Source organism: Rhea americana, unplaced genomic scaffold, assembly GCF_003343005.1.
Source record: "Rhea americana isolate MKP2758 unplaced genomic scaffold, rheAme1 scaffold_92, whole genome shotgun sequence".
NCBI classification, from domain to species: Eukaryota; Metazoa; Chordata; class Aves; order Rheiformes; family Rheidae; genus Rhea; species Rhea americana.
The window spans coordinates 501,625-521,588 of NW_028187111.1; the positions used below are offsets into that span (position 1 = coordinate 501,625).

General features: G+C 40.6%; 1 protein-coding gene across 1 annotated transcript in view; it reads left to right on the plus strand.

Annotated features, from left to right (window-relative positions):
• The window catches only part of CLCN1 (chloride voltage-gated channel 1), a 39,466-nt gene extending 31,554 nt beyond the window's left edge, over positions 1 to 7,912 (plus strand). The window contains exons 16-23 of the mRNA XM_085324650.1: positions 131 to 264; positions 795 to 1,021; positions 1,141 to 1,246; positions 3,017 to 3,099; positions 3,848 to 3,886; positions 4,523 to 4,627; positions 6,883 to 6,969; positions 7,438 to 7,912. Of these exons, the coding sequence (XP_085180776.1) occupies positions 131 to 264; positions 795 to 1,021; positions 1,141 to 1,246; positions 3,017 to 3,099; positions 3,848 to 3,886; positions 4,523 to 4,627; positions 6,883 to 6,969; positions 7,438 to 7,830 (1,174 nt within the window). The 3' untranslated portion in view covers positions 7,831 to 7,912. The remainder of the gene's footprint in view (positions 1 to 130; positions 265 to 794; positions 1,022 to 1,140; positions 1,247 to 3,016; positions 3,100 to 3,847; positions 3,887 to 4,522; positions 4,628 to 6,882; positions 6,970 to 7,437) is intronic.
• The last annotated feature ends 12,052 nt before the right edge of the window (positions 7,913 to 19,964 follow it).

Sequence of the window (19,964 nt, forward strand, 5' to 3'; positions counted from 1 at the left end):
ACTCTCACAGAAGATTTTTTATCAACCCTATAGAAAACATTTTTWAAATAAATGGTCATTTTATATGTTCTTTAGGGAATTTATCTACTGGACACTTTTAATATGCTAACTCTTCTCCATAAATTCACAGCAAGTATAATATCTTTGTTGAGGATATTATGGTCCAAGATGTGAAATTCATCTCCTCCAACTGTAAATACCGAGACTTGCAAACGCTACTCCAAAGCACCACTGTTAAGACTTTGCCTTTGGTGGACTCACCAGGTAAGCTGTGTGTAGAGAGACAGTCATTCCTGAAGACTTAAAGAGACAAAGAAACTAGCTCTCTAATTGCATACTTTGAAGGAGGCAGTGTGACTACAAGTTAAAAAAAAATCATCCTAAAAATCTCACCTATGGTCATGTATAACAAAAGGGTGTTTCAGATGCTCAGACAGGTAGGCTAGTGCATAGAGAATGAAGCAGATACAGATGGTAAGAGAGGTATGTGAGAAGTTCATGGTCCTAACTTTGGCAACAGGGAGGAGTCTTGTATAAGTAAAGAGCTTGCTTTTGATGTGGTGCTGAGGAGTGGTGGAGCTCAGGAATGGTTAGCTATCCACAGCCCCACAGTATACTACCAGTAGTTAGCAGGGCTAGTCAATGCCCCTTGCATAGCTTGAGACAGTATGAGTGAGCACCATTGAAGGGGTTGGAGGGCGAAAGGGACAGAGTGTTAAAGGGGATTTTCAAAACCTTGAGGGCTGATATTATCGACAGGGTGCTTAATGGCTTCTCTGCTATATGCTTTCCAGAGTCCATGATCCTTCTGGGGTCTGTGGAGCGATCTGAACTGCAGGCTCTCCTTCAGAGACATATCAGCCCAGAACGGCGACGACACCTCCACAGAGAGATGCAGCAGAAGCTGGCTGAGGCACCCTACGATGGACACAGCAAGGGACCATGGTCAGCCCTGCCCAAGCTGAAACATGAATCTTTTGCTTATGTTGATGAGGATGAGGATGACAATGAGAAGGCAGAGGTGAGGGAGAACAGAATAGACTGCAACACAGAGATTGCTCAAAAAGCAGTAAGACATTGGGAAAGGTTGAAAAAGAAACAACTCAGGATAAACCTTATTTTGTTTCCTTTCCATAACAGTTACCTCAACCCCCCAGTCCCACTCCCAGTCACCCAGAGGAACCCAATGGCCCAACGAGTCCTCTTAAACAAGTTCCAGAACCACTGGGGCCAGAGCAACCCCCAGGTATGATGACCTCTGGCATGCACCAGCATTATCACACTAGCCAGCTTGTAGAAGCTTTTAACTCTTACTGTGCATACATGCCTGTGTGAGGCGCTGATATCCCAGAGACTGAAAAAAAGAGATTGGTCACTGTCAGCTTTCTCTGCTGTTCTGGTATTAAAGGCACTTTATTAATGTACCTCAACATCAATCTGGAATTATTTTCAGATTGTGATCCCTTGAACAGCATAGCAAAAATAGGCTCATCCAAGCTGCCCTCCCTCTGCCAGTACTCCTCACTCCATCCTTTGCAATAATATTGCCTCAGACATGTTCTAGAGATTCTGCATCCTATCTCTTGCCTCTCTTACCTGCTGAATGAATTTCCCTAGGAAAAGTAACCTAATAGCCAACCAGCCATATTTTTCTATGAGTAACTTAGGCTGTTTCTCAGCTATCTTCCAAACCTAAACAACTCCTCCCTTGGACACACATCTGTCTGATTCAGCTGCATAAATAGGATGAACAAATATTGGATTCTGCTGTTCTCCATGTGCTACCACAGCCTATATGAGTTTTGCTTCCAAGACTGTACTCATATCTCATTTCTGATTCCTGTATCATGTACATTTCATGGAGGACTTTTTTCCTTGTTGTGTCTTGAACTATGCAGAGAGGAAGTGGGCACAATGGTGTAGCACAATTTTGAGTGTGAGTATGTAAAACTCTGGCTAGTGCTTTTAGCCACCCTAAGATAAAGAAGACATGTACCATAGCATGTAACACAGTTTTATTCCTTAACACCACTCATGTTTCACTAAGCTTTTAAGGCATAGGAAAACTCACTCAGTGCTAGTCATAGCAGTAGGTGGGACAGCCATCTACTTTCCTCACAAAATCCGACAAATAATCACATCAAAACAAGGACATTGTGTGAGATATTTTGAGCAAGGCTAGCACTGAGTGATCCAGAAGTACAAGAGCAGATGGAGCAGAGAGGACTTCACAGGGCTTTCCCTGCCTTAATTGGATTCACAGCTGTCATTGTTTCTGACCTATCTTCCTCTACAGCCTTATACACTTCACAAAAGCATCAAACCCTATTTCCTCCCTTTTGTGAAGTCCTGTCTGCACTGTCCGAGACAATAATTTTGCAGTCCTTTTCATTACTAGCATTGTGCTGTTGGCACAACCCGTGGACTCATCACCCTTTTGTACCTCTCATATTCTCACTGTTGATATGTTTAGTCTTTGAAATCATTTCCAAATCCTCTCCATCCTCATTTCCCAAACCACAATCTATTTGTGGACTGCAGAACCCTCTAGTCACAGCAGTTTCTGTCTGTTTTCCTGTCACTTAATCTGTGTATAAGCAAAATAATTTTTCTCATCCATTATTTTGACTTTGTTACCTCCTTTCAAATATTAATTCCCCTCCTTTGTGTTTAATCTTTTGTTGTGCCAGTAGCCTTATTTCTGTTTTCGTTGTAGTAGTTGTTGTTGTTGTTTTCCCCAGGGACCCTGATCTCCAAATACCATCTACAAGGGCTATTTTGTAATGTTTTATTTCCTCTTCTTGAGGATCATATCTTGCATGGGAATATTCTGGTATATCCCAGCCACCATTTCACAAATCAAATGATGTATTTTGACTGGCTGAACCCTGTCATATACCATCTAATATATCCTTCATATAATTTCTCAGACTGCCGTGGGCAAGGAGATGGACATGTGGCTTTGTATTTCTGTCTCCTACTTGTTCCGATCTATTTGTTTGGTTTCATCCTTCAGGTAATTTCTGGAGTTTGAGAAAAGTGATCCAGCAACTCTTGTGCTATTACAGCCGTCCACCTGAAATGGAGAGGACTGTCCAGGTCAGTGATCCAGAAAGCCTAGCAGTTCCTTGAAGAGGGAAGGGATGGAAATAGAACCTGTACACATAGCCACTCARCATCTGGCCAAAGGGTGGACATGCTTATAGTCCTAAACTCTGTCAAGTTCAGTGGAGAACTCCCTCCAAGGAAAAAGGGTGTGATTAACATGAAGTATGTAACCTCCTTAAGAAAACCATCTGTTCTCAAGTGTCAAGGCTGCCATCATGACTGAGTTTGGGAATCTCTTTCCCAGCAGAAATTTTAATGTCATTTTGGTTAACCTGAAAAAAGTGAAGTTCTTGCCCATTTGGCAAATAGTTTTGGACAGATTAAAAATGGAAAGATACCTTTGCCTTGTGCCATGTTAGATGCCCTTGTGTATCTGAGTTATCTGCACAGGGTTGGTGGATATCATACCAAGCCTATGGGAGACTCATCCAGTCTAGAACAGTGCCTGAATCCCCATGTGGGTTGGTCCAGAGAATCTAGAGCAACACTAGATGCCTATATTTAGATACCTGAATGGCTCCACAAGTGTTCCATAGTCCATCTTTGACAAGGAAAAGACTGCAAGTATAAAGTACATCATATAACGTTTAAATATAAACAAAATCTAATCATTCACTAATACACTGTTTGGAACAACAAGTGGACCAGAAGGATTGAGGAGACAGTGTGCATCTTTCCTTTCTGTACTCTGTGAAATTGTGGGCTCTGTCTCTGTCCTGAACAGCATTTTCTCCTGCAGGAGCTCGCAGAAGCCRTTGATACAATGAGTCCAGAAGAGGTAAGACTGGATGCATAAAAGGAGTGAGGGCAAGTGGCTGCTTCCTTTGCTCATTCCCTATCATTTGTAATTCTTCCTGTCACACATCAAACAATTTTATGTTTAGAAAGTGGGGGCAAGCTTCACCAGGCAAGAGAAGAGATTTTTCTGCTGGATGGGCTGAGCAAGGCTATGAGTAACCTGATCTAGCTTTGAAGTTAGGCTGGCTGTGAGCAGGATGTCGGGCTAGAGACCTCCACAGGTCCTTCCTCACTTGAATCTTTCAATAGGTCAATGTTGTGCCTTCATTCTTTGCATAACGGGACTATTATCCTGCAGTCACAAGGAGAAGGTGCACTCAGAAAGGAAAGTTAAGATGTTCACTCCCCCTTTAAGCAGGAAGGAGCAAAGCTTCACCTTCCCAGATGATTTTCTTGCTGCTGAGGTACTGGAATTGCTGTGTTCTCATAGGAAATTGATATCTGGCAAAGAAAGAATGTGAAATCTGAGGAGGCTGATATAACAGGCAGGGTAGATGGATGAACTACCTAGGAGAGAAGCAGCATTAACAAGAGAATGCTAGGTATCTGGTTTGGGTGTACAAGCTAGGAAGACTGCTGATTACTCTAAGAGTGATTCCTCTCTTTTCTGTGTCAGATAGATGCTTGGGAACAGGAGGAGCTGGACAAGGATGTATGCTTTGACAGCTGCCACATAGATCCTTCCCCTTTCCAACTGGTGGAGAGAACTTCCCTGCACAAGGTGGGTGTAGAAATCCCTCTCAGACACAGGTTTTTTTTCATTGTCTGTCATGTGATGACAGACACATGATGCCTGTCAATTTATAGGCAGATCTAGCCTATAAATTATTTCTTCTTCTTTTCTTCACCTTCCACTGGCTCACCTTGTCCATATCCAGATATATTTCTCATCAGCAACTTCAACATCCAGCTACAGAAATCATTTTGTGCCTGTAACCTTCCGCATATACCTCCAGTCTCCTGGAAAATAAAACGCTTGTTGACAAGAAGCTTGAGTTCATTTATTAAAGTAGTTTTTGGAYAACACATAGGTTTTTTCAGAAGAGTTATATGCCCTGCTTCTGGGGCATTACACTGTGATTTACACTCTGGTTTGTCAGTGTGCAGCACTGGAATGAGTATACTCCTCAGTTTTTCAGAGTGTTTCTGCCAGGGTTTAGTCTGCTTCAGTCTGTGAAAAGAGTTGCATGAAACTAGCCTGAATCATAGGCTCTTCATTGATATGAGGCATAGGCAAAGAGAAAGGTAGGTCATATGACTCTTAGAGTCCGCTCACGATGACTCTAAAAGACAAGCACAGCAGGCAGGAACAAAATTGGAAGAACCAGAGTACAAAATAACTTGCAGATAGGAGGGGACAACCTGTACATCAGAAGGATGTACCTGGAAAAAGTACATCAGGAATATTTAAGTACATCAGAAATAAGAAATGATTGGGCATTTACTCAATGGAGAGGGAAAGCTGCCCACTGAAGCAAAACAGTCCAGTGCTTTTTTTTTTTTTTTTTTTCCCATCAACAGGCCTTCCACGGATAAATTAATTACTGTTACCAAGAGTGTCACATCTTAGCATTGGCAAGAAAAGAACAAGTTAGTATATAAGTAAGATGAGTTTGGAGTTTTCTAAAGGACTGGCTGTAATCTGAAAATGAGCTAACAGTTATCTTTGAGAATATAGGGTGATAACAAATGATATGTGAAGATCACAAGTGGGGAAAGTTCATACTTCTCTCTAAAAAGAGAATATTAGAAACTCTGAAACAACAGACAAATCAGCCTAACTTGTATGTACAAAAATGCTGGAATAAATAAATAAATAAATAATCAAACTATTTGAGCCTTACATAGCTTGAGCTAAGTGTGATAGTACTGACAATGGTAAGAGTAGCCCAGCTTATCAAGATCAAATTGTATCTAACCAGTCTGATTTCCTTCTATGTAAGGGTAAAATGTCTTGTGCCTGAGTACTGAGATTGTCCCTGATTTACATTTGAACATGAGATTTAACATCTCATGTGAGGTTAAAAAGAATGGCAAGCATTAGCTCTGAAAGAATTATTTCATGTAAGGCCACAGGTAGAGTCCAGCTTCTCTGCAGCTTCAAAGATAAAAACCAGCTGGAAATGATCCACAGGTGAGCACTGAGAATGCTGAAAGTTTTGAAAGCCTGATCTATGAAGAAAGAGTAAAAGAATAGAGTATATTTAAGGTTGAAGAAACAAAGACTGATGAGCAGCATAATAACCTGTCTTTTTAAGAAGGTTTTCTAAGAGAAAGGGAATAACTTGTCCTCAGTGTTCCCACTGCACTGGATAAGGAGTAATAGGCTTAAATTTTAATGGGAGACATTCTGGAACAGGAAAAAAAGTCTTCTAGTGGTAAGGAAAGCATTAGAATAAATAGCTTAAGAAGGTTCTGACATCAAGAACAGATTGTCCAAAATAGTCCAGTAGACAGTGCAATAGTCCAAAGATGCCAAGAATAATGTAGGCATTATTAATATTACCTTGGCTGAGCAGATGGATGGAAGTTCCTGGGATGAGTGGGAAGACCTCCAGAAGTTTCCTTCAGACTCCTTTTTTTCTGATTCTGTGATCATTATATCTAGAAAATAGATATGTATATTGATATATATATTATTACTTACTATTTCCAGCACCAAAATGAAATAGGATCTATACAAGTCCCCAAATGCACAGCTAGTTGTATGTTAATCTTGGTTGCTACATGGAGGATGGGAATGACCTTGAGAATGTTCCCTATATCATCAACACGCTCACAACTGTGGTTATACAACAGAAGGACAAGTATTTGCTAGTCGTGAAGAAGGAATGGAAGTAGTTTTTTACTAGAATGACTGCAGAGCTGTATGCCTTTGGGAGTCCTGTTCCTAAACCCTGTGTCCTAGGTCTACTGCAAAGTATCACATTATGAGCCCCCAATTCCTGAAACAGTCTTTTGTATTTTTGCTCATAGACACATACATTGTTCTCATTACTGGGCCTCAGCCATGCCTATATAACCAGTATGGGGAAGCTGAGGGGAGTGTTGGCTTTGGAAGAGGTAAGTAAAGATCCTTCCATTACCTCCTACTCAGCTGCAAACATTCTGTGAATCACTGCAAAAAAWTTACACCTGCTGGGGATCCAGCTTGGAATATAAACGATTGTGACTATTGTATTTTCAATCCAGTCTTGAATTCTGAGTCAACCCTTTGGGATCCATGTAGAAGAACTAGATCAATGTATTTTAGAAGGGGCAGCAGATGTTGTTTACATAGATGTTAGATGGTTGGTCCTTTTAGTGAAAGTAGGATTCTTAACTAAGTCTCTGGAAGTGCCATGGCATTTGTCATTTACTGTGGAAAGAAAAATCACCAGTGTAAAATATGAACTCCTTAAGCCTGGGAGGTAGAGCTGTGATTMTCTCTGTGAGCCCTTTACCCTGAACAGTAGCTGAGCTGCTGCTGGGTATGGCTGGGTCAGCTTCCCTTTTATCCATTTTTTTTTCTCTCTTTTTCTCTTCCAATAGCTCCAGAAGGCAATAGAGGGCTCCACACGCTCTGGTGTTCGCCTCCGCCCACCCCTTGCCAGTTTCCGTGATACTAACCGAACTTCAGTCAGCAATGAGAAGATCAGCCAGGCCACTCAGGTGTGGAACCAGCAGAACAACTGCATGGTGGCATCACAGCAAGCAGCAGACTTGGGGGCAGAGAGCCCACTGCCTCCCTATTCCCATTCCCCCCAGCCCTCACATATGTGCGATGAGGAGGAAGGCCTGTGCTCTACCTCTGCCACTGATACTGACCTGGAAGAGATGGAGTTGACAGGGCCAGTTGCTGAAAACATCACAGACATCCTCAAGGACCTAAGCCTACGCTCCACTGACCTAGATGAGGATGAGGATGAGGATGTCCCCTTATAGCTGGTGTGAGGGGACCAGTCTCCTGGACTCTTCAGCTGAGCCAGTCTTGTTGAGCACACTCTTCAAAGAGAAGTGTGTGGATGCTCTCTTTAAATCCCATAGAGGATTGATTCAGCTGAGAGAAGGGGCATAACATTGACCCTTCTTTCTGCTGCTTTCTGTGCCAAGACTGTTGGGCTGTGTGGACTATATGAGTATGTGCAGGAGTGAGATGTGGACTGTAAAGTGCCTAAGAGCAAGTTCATAATGATTAAGGCCTCTGCTTTCATTTGTAGTGAGCCAATGTATACATAATGTGGCAGAAGGAACCGTACCAAGACGTGGATGCTACTGGACACAAGCAGGACGCTCTGGGTCTATCTGCCACATAGAAAGKAGGAGAGCAGCTCTTCTCATTCTGCATTGCTATCATCCTTCCAGACTCTCCTGACCTACACACACTTGTACAAGCACAGCTAGACCTTCAGCCTAGAAGCATATTGCTGCTTCTGCTGGCAATCCCACCCTTGTCGCTGCAGATCCTTTTGACTAGCTCTTATCTTGCACCCCCAGAAACATTCCCATGTGGAATATTTTGACTCTTTCTCAATTTTACTCTGGGATTTTCTTGGGTAGAGGGGGGCAATTAGAAGCTTGTCCTCTGTGCTTTAGCTGACCTGTCCCTTAAAAATAGGTGGAAGAAAAAGTATTTGGTCCATGTCTTATGTCTTGAATACAGCCAGGGCTTTAAGAAAAGCACTGGAAGTGAGGAAAGCCTTTTTGTTTTCCCATTATCTATGGTATTTTTAAACAGAATGGGAAAAGCTTAAGCAGGGAGATCCTCAGTGTTGAAAGGAGAGGAGTAAAACAGCATGTATGTATCTATATTTCAGATATCTGTGTTTGTCTCTCTGAATCACTGTTCGTAATTTTTACAAACTTACAGTCTTAAAATAACTACAAAAAATGAATTTGGGAGTGTTAACAGGCCACCCAATAATACAGCAGAGAAGCCACATTCTCCACACTTTTGTAACAGGTTTCTCTCTAAAACTCCTGCTCTCTTTCCCGATAATTCTATACTGCCTACTTTCCACGTTTTTGTGTGCCTCTGATCTGAGAAATCCAGCTCTGATTTTTGCCAGCTTGTTTCAGTTGTAACTAAGAGCAGAAACCTCCACTCTTGACTGTAGCATCTCTATTCCAGTTCCAGATCTGGAGAGTATCTTGWTCATTATCTTGACAGAATATGTCTCATCAGTTCATGTCATGTATATGAAACCTTGGCATCCAAAGATAAGATGTTGTTTTGTTAAAAACATTGTCCTTGTGGGTTTTTCAGTAAATAGGCAAAATCAAATTCTGTGTATTCTGCAACTTTCCACTATTCTACATCTCTTTCTATCATAGTTTTTGTGTGTCTAGATGCTTAAGTGCAATCCCAAGCAGTTTGTTGGGTGTGCTTCTACTTATAAGCATCAGGAAAGCAATTCAGGGACAAAGACTATCTTCTTAATATTCCCCTGGCTGTTGGACCACATGCCTTTGCTGGTACTTGTAAAACATTATCTTAATTAGATTGGCCAGTTTCATCTTTACAGGTGTTTTTCCATAAGCTCTCTTAGAAGCAAGTTGAAAATATGTTTGCCTCTAACCTGGYTTGCTAGGAAAATTCTGTCCAGACTTTAATTCCAATGATTGACTTTGTACCAAATCCTCTTTGGTGATTTTTATTGATGGGGGGAGTCTGTGACAAGCGGGTGGTAGGGGGAAATCTCCCCAGCTATTTTCTTGGAGAAGATGATACTTGCTTTTGTTTCCTGAATTGCATTGACCTATTCTATGTTCTCTTTGACACATGATCCCTCTGTTTAAGCTAACGGGACAATCTTTCCCTGTTTTTCAAAGTGACCTTCACTCATTTGAGGGTAACCCTGTCCTTGTGAGAAGATAGCAGCAGTCTGGAGGCAAGTATCTCCTCATTCATACCAGGTGCCTCCTGCTACCAGAGGGCTATGTTACATTTCTGCCTGCCAGGTAGTAGGACACAAACAGGCTCTGTTACTTTTGTGTTGCCTCCCCTCTGCTCGTGGAAAAGAGACAGAAGCACTGCTATTTTTTCTCAAGTTAACTATGATATGCCTTTGTGTAAGACGGGGAGAAAGCATGTTCTTTTTAAACATACATTAATGCGTAGTGTATTCCAGTCAGTGGCAACCAAACTGATCTGGCAACACAGCTTCATAGAGGGCCAGGTTTTTCCAAGTGTCTCTGCTCCTACCTTAGCATGTACAGATTTAATTTCACCCCATTTTTCAGCTTAGCCAAATGGTTACACTGAGACAGGGAGAAACTCTGAGGCTGGAGTCAATACACATCCGCCATCTCTACCTGAATATGGAAGCATGCTCTGCTCAAGTACTGTATYTCTCCTACGGTGTGTTACAGAAAAACTGGATGAGAAAGCAGATGGAGTCTAAATTAAAGCCAGAGAGCATGTGAATCATGACAGACAGATTGTGAGCTGAGGGAAATTATATGAGGCCCACAGAGGGACTGGGGAAGCTCAGAGTAAGATACAAGATACACCAGAAAATTTCATGAGGTTGGTCATCTGCAGGGCACACATATGCAAGCCCACACACATGCACACACATGTGCCTGTATCTGCCCCAGAGTTATCATGAAGAACTGGATTGCTCTCTGTGGTGAAGCAGAAAATTGGGACGTTGAGTAAACCCCCTGCTCTTTGGAAGGGTTACTCCAGATCCATTCCATGTGTGCCCCACCCTTGGAGTAGAAACAGCATTCATCTGCATCAGTTTCTCACTTGTAAAAAAGCATGCATACATAAATGTGTGTTGGAAGCCAGAAGGAGACAACAAATATACTGCAAAGATGGTTTGGGATGGCTAATGATGTTTCTGCTTCCATTTTTATTAATAAAATCTGCATTGAGCTGATGCCCACATACTTTAGTAGGTGAGAATTGTACAGTAATGAAGATACTGAACCTTTGTCAAGAAAACTCTAAGCCTGCACCCTGTTAGGCAATCTCAAGGTGCCTTCTCAGAGTTTAAACTTGAAATCTTTGTCCTGCAAACAAGGCAACATTGAACTGCCGCTCTAAAAACGTGCATCTCTCATCCTATCCAAGTAGCACAGACTGCGCCTTATAGGCAAAAAAAAATGTTTTTTTTCTCAAACTAAAAACTTCCTAGAATTTACATCATCACTAAAACCTTCTTATTCATCTAGAAAGTCAAATATCAGATCTTCCTGCAAAAACCCAAATACATATCTTTGAAAAATAAACTCTGAGGATGTTTTGAACCACAGAGGCTTGCTTTCCTCCTAATTGTCTTTTGCACTGGTTGGAATCACTTGTTTTGGGCAGAGATTCATGTTACACCAAGCTTGTCAGCTACCACTCAAAGCAGTAAAATAGAGCTCATTTTACTCAGCATTCTCAACTCTGAGTACCTGCTGAATAACATTTGGTACTTGACACTGGAGTTAAAAATCTCCATCAGAGTACAAAATTTTGGGGACTCACCACCACCATTACCACCATCACAAAAAGATACAAAATAAAATAAAATAAAGTCGTTTACCTTGTATCTTCAAGTGAAACTTGATCTTAATCTCATCTAATTGTCAGTTTACTGATATTTAGTTAATGGAGGCAGGAAGTTATGTATAAAATTCTACTCTAGCTAAATGATGAGTTTTCCCTCTTACTTGCTATTTAAATGTGAAAGCAGAAGTCTCATTTTTAGACTAGTGAATAAAAAAAGGGAAAAAAATAAGGAAGAGTTGAGATTGACAAGACTATGGATAGATTTTTGGCCAGCTATGATACAGCTCAGAGGCTTAGTCATGATTTGGCTGGGAGGATAAAACATTTGGAGATAGACTGCTGGAAAACCACAAAAGAATGCCTGAAAAAAACAATGTAACTTTCTTTGGCTGGCACATTCTTTCAGACTAAAAATTTGCAGATTGCCAACCCTATGGACAAAACAAATTAATACGAGTGATTTGAAGTACAGAAACACACTGGATCAAGCATTCACAAAAATTATCTTCCTTCTCTCCACTGGCCCRAATATACAAATATTACATAGGACTGTGTGTTTTGTGGCCAAACAGTACAAGCCATGGCAATAATTAGCTGAGCTAGTAAAGATCCCTCTTTGTTAAATTAGTCCAATATTAATATGGGTATAATTAAGAACATATTATTAAAAATACTGTCACAACGTGTACTAAGTCATCCATGGCCACATAAATTTGGGCACAGCTCTCAAAACTTATTTTGTCAATTTTTGGAGACCAACTGGAGACCAATAAATAATATTTCTGGATAAAAACAACACCTGAGCATTAATATTCTCAAGTAGAGAAAAACATTTTTAATCTTAATCCATGTCATGCAAAACTTTTTGTGGCTTTATTTGTGGGAGGCAACTGATCCTGACCATAAACCACAGGTTGTCATTGTGCCCCACTCCCAAATAGGGCAGATAGATAAACCCGGGCATGTGCACTCACATACACACAAACACACATGCAAATACACACACAACTCAGGACCCTTGTTAAATCACAGGTCAAGTGTTTAGTACATAGCTCTGTAATTGGATTAAGCCACATCTCCCACCTCAGCTTTTCAGTAGTCAGTAAACTCTGATCTAGTCTCACAGTGCTAAAGACAATATAGCAGACACTGCTGGAAGTACACTAGCTCATGGAGCCAGCCGCAGCCAAATCTTCTACTGATTTGAGCACTGGGCTTTCAGATGAGCATTTGCTCATATCACAGCAGTTTTGGTGTGCTGGTTGTACAAACATCCTGAGCACTGTAGTAAAACCAATTATTGAAACGTATCCAGCCAACTTGAATGATTGCATCTGATTTAGAGGACAAAATATCACGAGCAAATTCCAATAACAAACTTACAAAGGAAGTTGAATGTAGAGAGAATTGTCTATTTTATATGATGCCATCTAAAAGCTGCTAATATCTAGCTAGTCACTAAATAGCTACTTATTTAGTCTGAAGATCAAATGGCAAAAAACAAGACTTACTAAGATGCTGTTCAGAATTAAAGTCATACAAACTCAGGTTAGAAGGGTTTCCCCCACACACACATAAACAAGTGCAAAATACAGTAATGGAAGCTTTATGAGGCATATACTTGCAAAAAAAAAAAAAAAACTGTTTTTTTCCCCCTCAAACTTCTACAGTGCACTAAATCAAAATGGGCTGTGAACAAAATGGGAGTTGTGAGATGGCTGGATTATGACCAAACCTGTCAGAGAATCTTATGCTCAAATTGGATTTGCAGTTTCTCTGGTACAGAGGTTGCCTAAAGGATTGTATAAAAAATACCCTGGCAACTGGAAAAGTATGGAGCCAGTGAGATGTCAGCGAGAATTGTCTTTAGCCCTTTCTATTTACTGTTTTCATTAATCATTTGAAAAAGAAGGTAACATAGGAGAGCTTATAGGAAAGCAACACAAGAGAAATATCTGGTAGACTTGCCATCCAGTCTAAACAGAAAAATAAGAAAGCAGTGTAGATCAGAGACTGGGGAAGTTACCACAGAATGAGGTTCATATTGGAGCTGTGCAGCTAATTAATCTAGGGAAAAATATCCAGAGGAGACATACTTAACAAAGGGATAAATCTAAACTAGTATGAAATTAAAAGAGATCTGTAGGTGAAGCATTCAGCAGCTGAGCAGCATCTTTGTAGCATAATGTGAAGTGAGGAAAAAAAGACATTTTCTACTATATTGAGTTATTACTTCAGGGCTCAGAGACATGGTCTTTTCCCAGAGGCTCAAGTCTTAAATATATGTGGAAAAACTTGCTCCATTCAGGACACTACATTTCAAGAAAAACAGTGACAAACTAGAAGCTGTTCAGAGAAAAAAGAGGAGTAACTATTAGGGGACTTGTCGGACTGAAGAAAAAACAAAAAAATACCTGAAGGAGTTAAATAAGTAAGTCACAACTGAATTATATGAACATAATTATGCAGACATACATATCAAGGGATGGCTGGGAAAGGGATGGCTATTCAGTAGCAAAGGAATGTAAACTGGGAGGAATCAGATCAACTTCCAATACAACATGGAGAGTACAGATCAGCTAAGTATCCCTGACTGTGAAATATGTCTTAAGCAGGACAAGTGACACAGCTTAGCCCCATGTAGTATGAACTAGCATGGAAAAGTGCAAGTAAGTACCTTCACAAGGAAATAGGTATCTTTAATGCCTAGAGTTTAAAATTCTCATATGATACACAAAGCATTGCTGGATCTGGCCTAATGTCCTCAGTTCTTTTAGGAACAAGCAGATGATACAAAAATGTTGGAAGTGCCAGAAGTACCTCTTTTCCTCTGGATCAACCAACTTCCCAACCTATTATGAGGATAGAAGGCTGAGAAGCGCTGATTTAAAAATGAAATGTGAAGCAAAAGTCTTGTTACTTATGGTCAGTGCCTGTGGCACCACAGCATTAGCTTCTTGCTGGTGTCCTGTCCAAACCTGCTGTTGTGAAACTTCTGTTAGACGCTGTATCAAAGGTGTCTGCATGTCACTAATACCTGAACAACTCTTATATATATCATCTGCAAAATGCTGTTCCAGCATAACAGGAAAACTCATTCTGTCCTAAGATGGAAGATCCCACTGATGTGATACTGCCTATCATCAAATCTATCACAATGGCTTGGGATCTGTAGCATGGTAGTCCCAGGCATTCACAAGATTTTATCCATGTATGAACATGAACTTCTCAATGAGAAATACTGCATCATATATTTCCTACTCTGAGATGATTCTCCAGACCATCACAGATTCTTTTCAAGGTCCCCCATCAGGCTTTGATCCTATCTCATTGAGAACCACCCCTCTTTTTAGGATCCTCATTCCTCAGACGCAACTCCCCTGGAACCAGTCCCACAGAAATAAAACACTTCCACCAGCCAGGATGGCAAGACCACATTCTGTTTAATAACAACTCCATAAAGGACTGTACATGCTATTTTGAACTACCTCCCCTTCTTTACTGTGGTTGCTGCCACATACAGGCATGGAGGTGTATAGTGTCATATAGTTTCCTAAGTCTATATGTAGTGTGTGTACATGTATGTATGTGTTTGTATGTGTGTGTATTTATATATATCTTCGTAGAAGTGTTATTTCATAAGTCACATTATCAAAACATGCGAAGAATATYCAACAAAAAAATTTCAGGCAAACACGTTTTGGAGCTGGAAGACCAAAGGCAAATCAGACTCATTTCAGTTATTAAGGGCTCGTATGGGACAAGGTAGGGATGAAAGCTTACAACAGTGAGCTCCTTTCTTTTTGTATTTTACTTCCATTCAGTACTTTTTCCCCAAGCATTAATTCACCTCTGTAAACACTAGCTTGAAAGAATCACCATTGAGCCTCCCCCTACAGAAAATGTGTACAGATGAGAGAGGCTCTTTAAACTGCACAGCTGCAAACTCCATTGTCCCATACCCTGATGCTAAAGTAGTTTCAAGCATTTGAAGCCCCCAAGCTCTAGTTACTTTTCAACATGCTTCAGGAATTCATTCCCTATTCCACCCATGAAACCCTCRTCCACCACCATTGTACCTCCCAAGCTCTCAGTTTGTACCCTCACATCTGTGGAAAGAGCTAAAACAGAGAAATCCTGTTCCCTGTAAAATTACTTTGGAGTCTCAACTCTACAGTCTAGGGATTTTTGAAGACCTCTAATCATGCACAATACCCACAAACTGGAGAAGAAAAACTGAAGCCAAACAAGAATATGTACTTTCAAAAGAGCTTTTGGCTTGCCACATTGCTCACACATACAGTACCTGTAAAGAAGGGAAGTCCATCTGTAGTTGCCTCATTAAAGTTCAGCATACCCTAGAACAGGAGTTTTGAGCTTTTGACCTCCAATTCATAACTGGATTTCCATGCTCAACAAAAATCATTCCAGCAGGCAAGTGAACCTGGACTAAATGCTTTTATCTCCCTAGAAGTAATATTTGGCACATAATCTGATCTTCATGATGGAGAAAAATGTTTTTAGAAATTTTTTCTGACTAGCAYGGACATTTGTTTCCTTAGGGGAAAACAGAAACAGGACTAGGTTTCAGAGAGCATTTAAAATGGGTCTGATCAAAAGAGGACAGAAGGATGCTTACTAATATTTTTTTCATTGAACACAGCAATCCCTCTTTTCCTAGAAGACAGCAGCTATCATTCATCATCAGGCAAGTACCTTTATGACTGCACCAAAAAAAAAAGTTCTTGCTTGAAATAGATTTTGTAATTTTAAGAAAAGAGTCCCTACAAGTTTTAGCAAAAAAACTATTTCTCAGAAAGCCTTGGACTGACAGTAATGTTTACTGTTCCAAAAACGTGTATCTGCTTTGGCAAAATACATTGCATAGTCTCTTCTGGTCCATATTACACATGCACAGACCAATGCTGAGGATCATAGAGCTTCTTCTGATTTCCAAGAAAAGGACTACACTTTGTTATGCCTATGCTGGGAAAAATGTCAGTGCAAAGGCATAAATAGATTGTAATGTTCTAAGTGCAGCTCTTCCATATCCATTTGCTAAAATAATAGCCATTTGGTCTTTATCCCTATCTAGTAAATTCATAAAGTTGGTTGTGCTGCTGAGAGCACAGTGTCCCCAACACTCTTGTCCAGGCTCCGTGACATGTTCTGAGATGAAGAGAGACACTGATCTGGCACAGATGTCGAACTGGTCTCTTCTGCTCCTATGCAGATTCACTACTATTTAGTCTGGGAAAAGCCTGTGATATAAAAGAGGTAACTGATGTTGACTTTGCAGCTTGCATTCTTTTTTGAGACTGTGTTTTAATGACTGTAGGCTATGTTCCACATACATTTAGTTTTAATAGGCACTGTTTTCCTCACATTTTCCCACTTTATTTTTCCTTTCCCTGAGCCGCAGTATAGCAGTCTTTCCCTGTCAGATTGCGACAGAGGACTGGGGATTCCCTTTTTCTATTCACTAGTCTAAACTATTGTTTATTTATACTTTTTTAGATGTAAGGGCACTAGCTGGCGATAATCTCTATATTGGAATGGTTTTCTTTTTTCTTTCTTTTCTTTTCCTTTCTTTTGGTTAACAAGTTAGTTTAAGGGAAATGCCAGATTGTTTTGAATCATCTGAACAAGAAATAAGGGAAATTCAATCTGGGGTTAATTAAGAGGAAGAGTTTTAGACTGCAAGAGAACAGGAGCTTTGGCAAATTGAATAGATTGATGTGACACTGATCAAGGCTACAAACAACTAATGCTAGCCTTGCTCTGACTCTATGAGTTTAGAGGTGCTTTATTTTACTTATCCTTTTCTTTCCCTTCCTAGGCAATTACCAATGTAATAGTTAAGGCAAACTGAGCTAAATTTAGAGAGCTGGGGTTCCCAGTGAAGACAAAATTCACATTAACTTCATTTGGACTAGGACTGAGTTATTTCGGGGGGATATTTCTTCAGGGCATTCATATAAGAAATATCCCCCCAAAACAGCTGTGAGTTGTTTTTTAAAGCAATAGCTGCCCAAATTCAGATGGACCTCCGTCCTATCACTCTGTCTTATACAAACAAGTATGTCTTGGACTAAGGAGTACCAAGAGCTGTGCCATTCATGGAGCTGTAGCTTGTATAGCAATTATCTGCCTGATCTCATTCTTCCTAGATTCTTCCAGGAAGCCTTCTACTTCTGTGTAAATATACAGCTTCAAGCTTTTCTTGGTCTTTTCCCTCAGTATGTCTCCCTCTCTGGCTTCACTTCCCCTCACTATTGCAAGGAGCATACATAGCTGTCCACAAGTCTGTCCTGTTGCACCCTGCCTTGCCCCATTAGCATACTTCTGTTAAATGAAGAGAGCAGTTTTATTCTCTTCAGTCATCTTTTATCAGCCTGCAACTAAATTTTATTTTTTGGACACAGTTGATCACTTGGACTCTGCCTAGGTGTGAAGATTCTGAATCTCATGCTAGCTCGGAACTGGCTTAAAGATATGAATAAGCCTCACCTCCAAGAGCTGTCCTCCTCCAAAATCTCATTGTGTCTCCCACTCCTTCATAAGGCTTTGCCTCTTGTAATTGCAGAAAAAGATCCATCAGTATCTTCATCTGCTGTGGAGTGTAATCACTGGGTGCGTGACAGACTTGTGCGTGTTAATTTTATGAATTCCAAATGCATGTCAAGTTACCCATCTCCTCCTGCCTGATTGCAAGGGGTTAACTCAGAGGAGCCTGTGGAAGGGGAAGAAATAATGAGGGAAATTACCAGGTGTTAAGTAACAGCAAGAAGTAATTCAAATAAGGGAATACTAGAAAATATAAAGAAAACAGGAAGGTACTAGGGAATGGATACATTCTCCATGGTAGCTCAGGTGGGTTTATTATTCTCAGCCAATTTCATGATTAGTTTAAGCCATTTTAAGTTGCATCTGCAATCGAAGAAGTATCCTTTGACATGATGTTTCACCTGTCCTCAGTGATGCTTGCCTAGCCAAGTGAACCAACACAAGGAGCTGATTCTACTGAAATCTCTGTTTTGGTAGAGGACTGCATTAGTTTTCAATGGGACCAGTTCCTGGATAGTTAAATGAATGTTAGTACTGGTGCTACTTAGGCAGCAGAAATATCCAGCTGATAGTGAGGGAGGGGATGAGAAAGGACAGCTCCTTTCAGCAGCTTAAACTTAGCATGAAGATGATATTTCAAAGTGCAGTTTCACAATTTATCTAATTGATATAAAGGCCACCTGCTGCTGAAAATACTGCTCACTCGCTCTCTCTCGCTCTCTGCATCAGAGCTCTTCCCTCTTCWCTTTTACAGCAGGGTTCACTTCTACCATTGTGACTTTCTGCATTGGCTTGCTATGAGGTGAGTTGTGCATCAGCATCTGCACAAGGACTGTGAGAAGTGAGCACAGTCAGGGCAGGCTGCCTCTTTCACAACAGCTTGCCATCTGATCAGCTGAGAGGTATAGTTGAACACTTCTCTTCGCTGCAAGCGTACCATGAAAGATCATGTTGAAGTCTTGGTGTGGTAAAGAAAAAAAAGATGAAGGGATAGGCTTGTCAGCAGCCTCCCAGAAGAAGATGCTGATTTAGAGACACAGAAACTGAAAGAAGCAGATTGACTTCTCCATCCTAGAGCCTGAGGTAATGGGGTTGAAGAGAACTCACAAGGCTTGTAAAGAAAGCTATATATTTATATAAATAAAAGCTTATGTAAGCTTCCCTTGTACAACCCTTGACTTTGAGTTTTAGAATGAATAAGCAAAATGCTCGATAGTTTCAAAGATTATACAAGTCATTTTAATCCAAGACTCCTGAAGAGAGCAGGGAGCAGGGCCTGTAGACCGCATGTGGGGTGTTTGAACATGGAAGACTCCACTAGATTTGGATAAAGAAAGTGAGATTTGACCTCCCCCTGAGTTATACAACCACAAGAATAAAAGCATTAACTCTACTTCCTTCCCCACACCACCACTGGAAAAAGGGGCAGGAGGGGGTCAGTTAATCAATTTCAGATTCATCAAATCACATTTACAGTCATGTAGGGAAGTGTTACAGCTACCACTACATAGGTGGAGGCCTAAACCAGTGACCTAGGAGGGAGCCTCAGTTCCCAAGCCACCTTTTATCAAGGTCTTTAGGATAAAATCCTCCATGTACCATTGAGCATTTCCTTAACTTTTTCAGTTTTCCTCAACATATGGAAAACATGGAAGCCATAGCTTAGAAATGAAAGAACCCCATCTCCTATGCTTTGTTTGCTCTGAGGTAGTCACTTCCCATGCTTTATTAGGATATATTGAAAGTGCTGGCTCCAATTCTTAATATACTAATCCTGCTGAGACTTTTCCAAACCTGTGTTCCTATTCCTCCCTCAATTCACTTTCCAGGTTTAAATGCAGTAGTGTAACTGATCAGATACAAGCAACCAGTGGAAAGGAATATGAGAGAATTTTCTTACAGTGTAATCTGCAATCTTTTTCAAATAGGATCACTTGTGTTCAAGCACTCATTCATATTCAACACAGTAACAGCAGCAGCAGCTCCCGTTGAAGACAAAGGCTTTAAG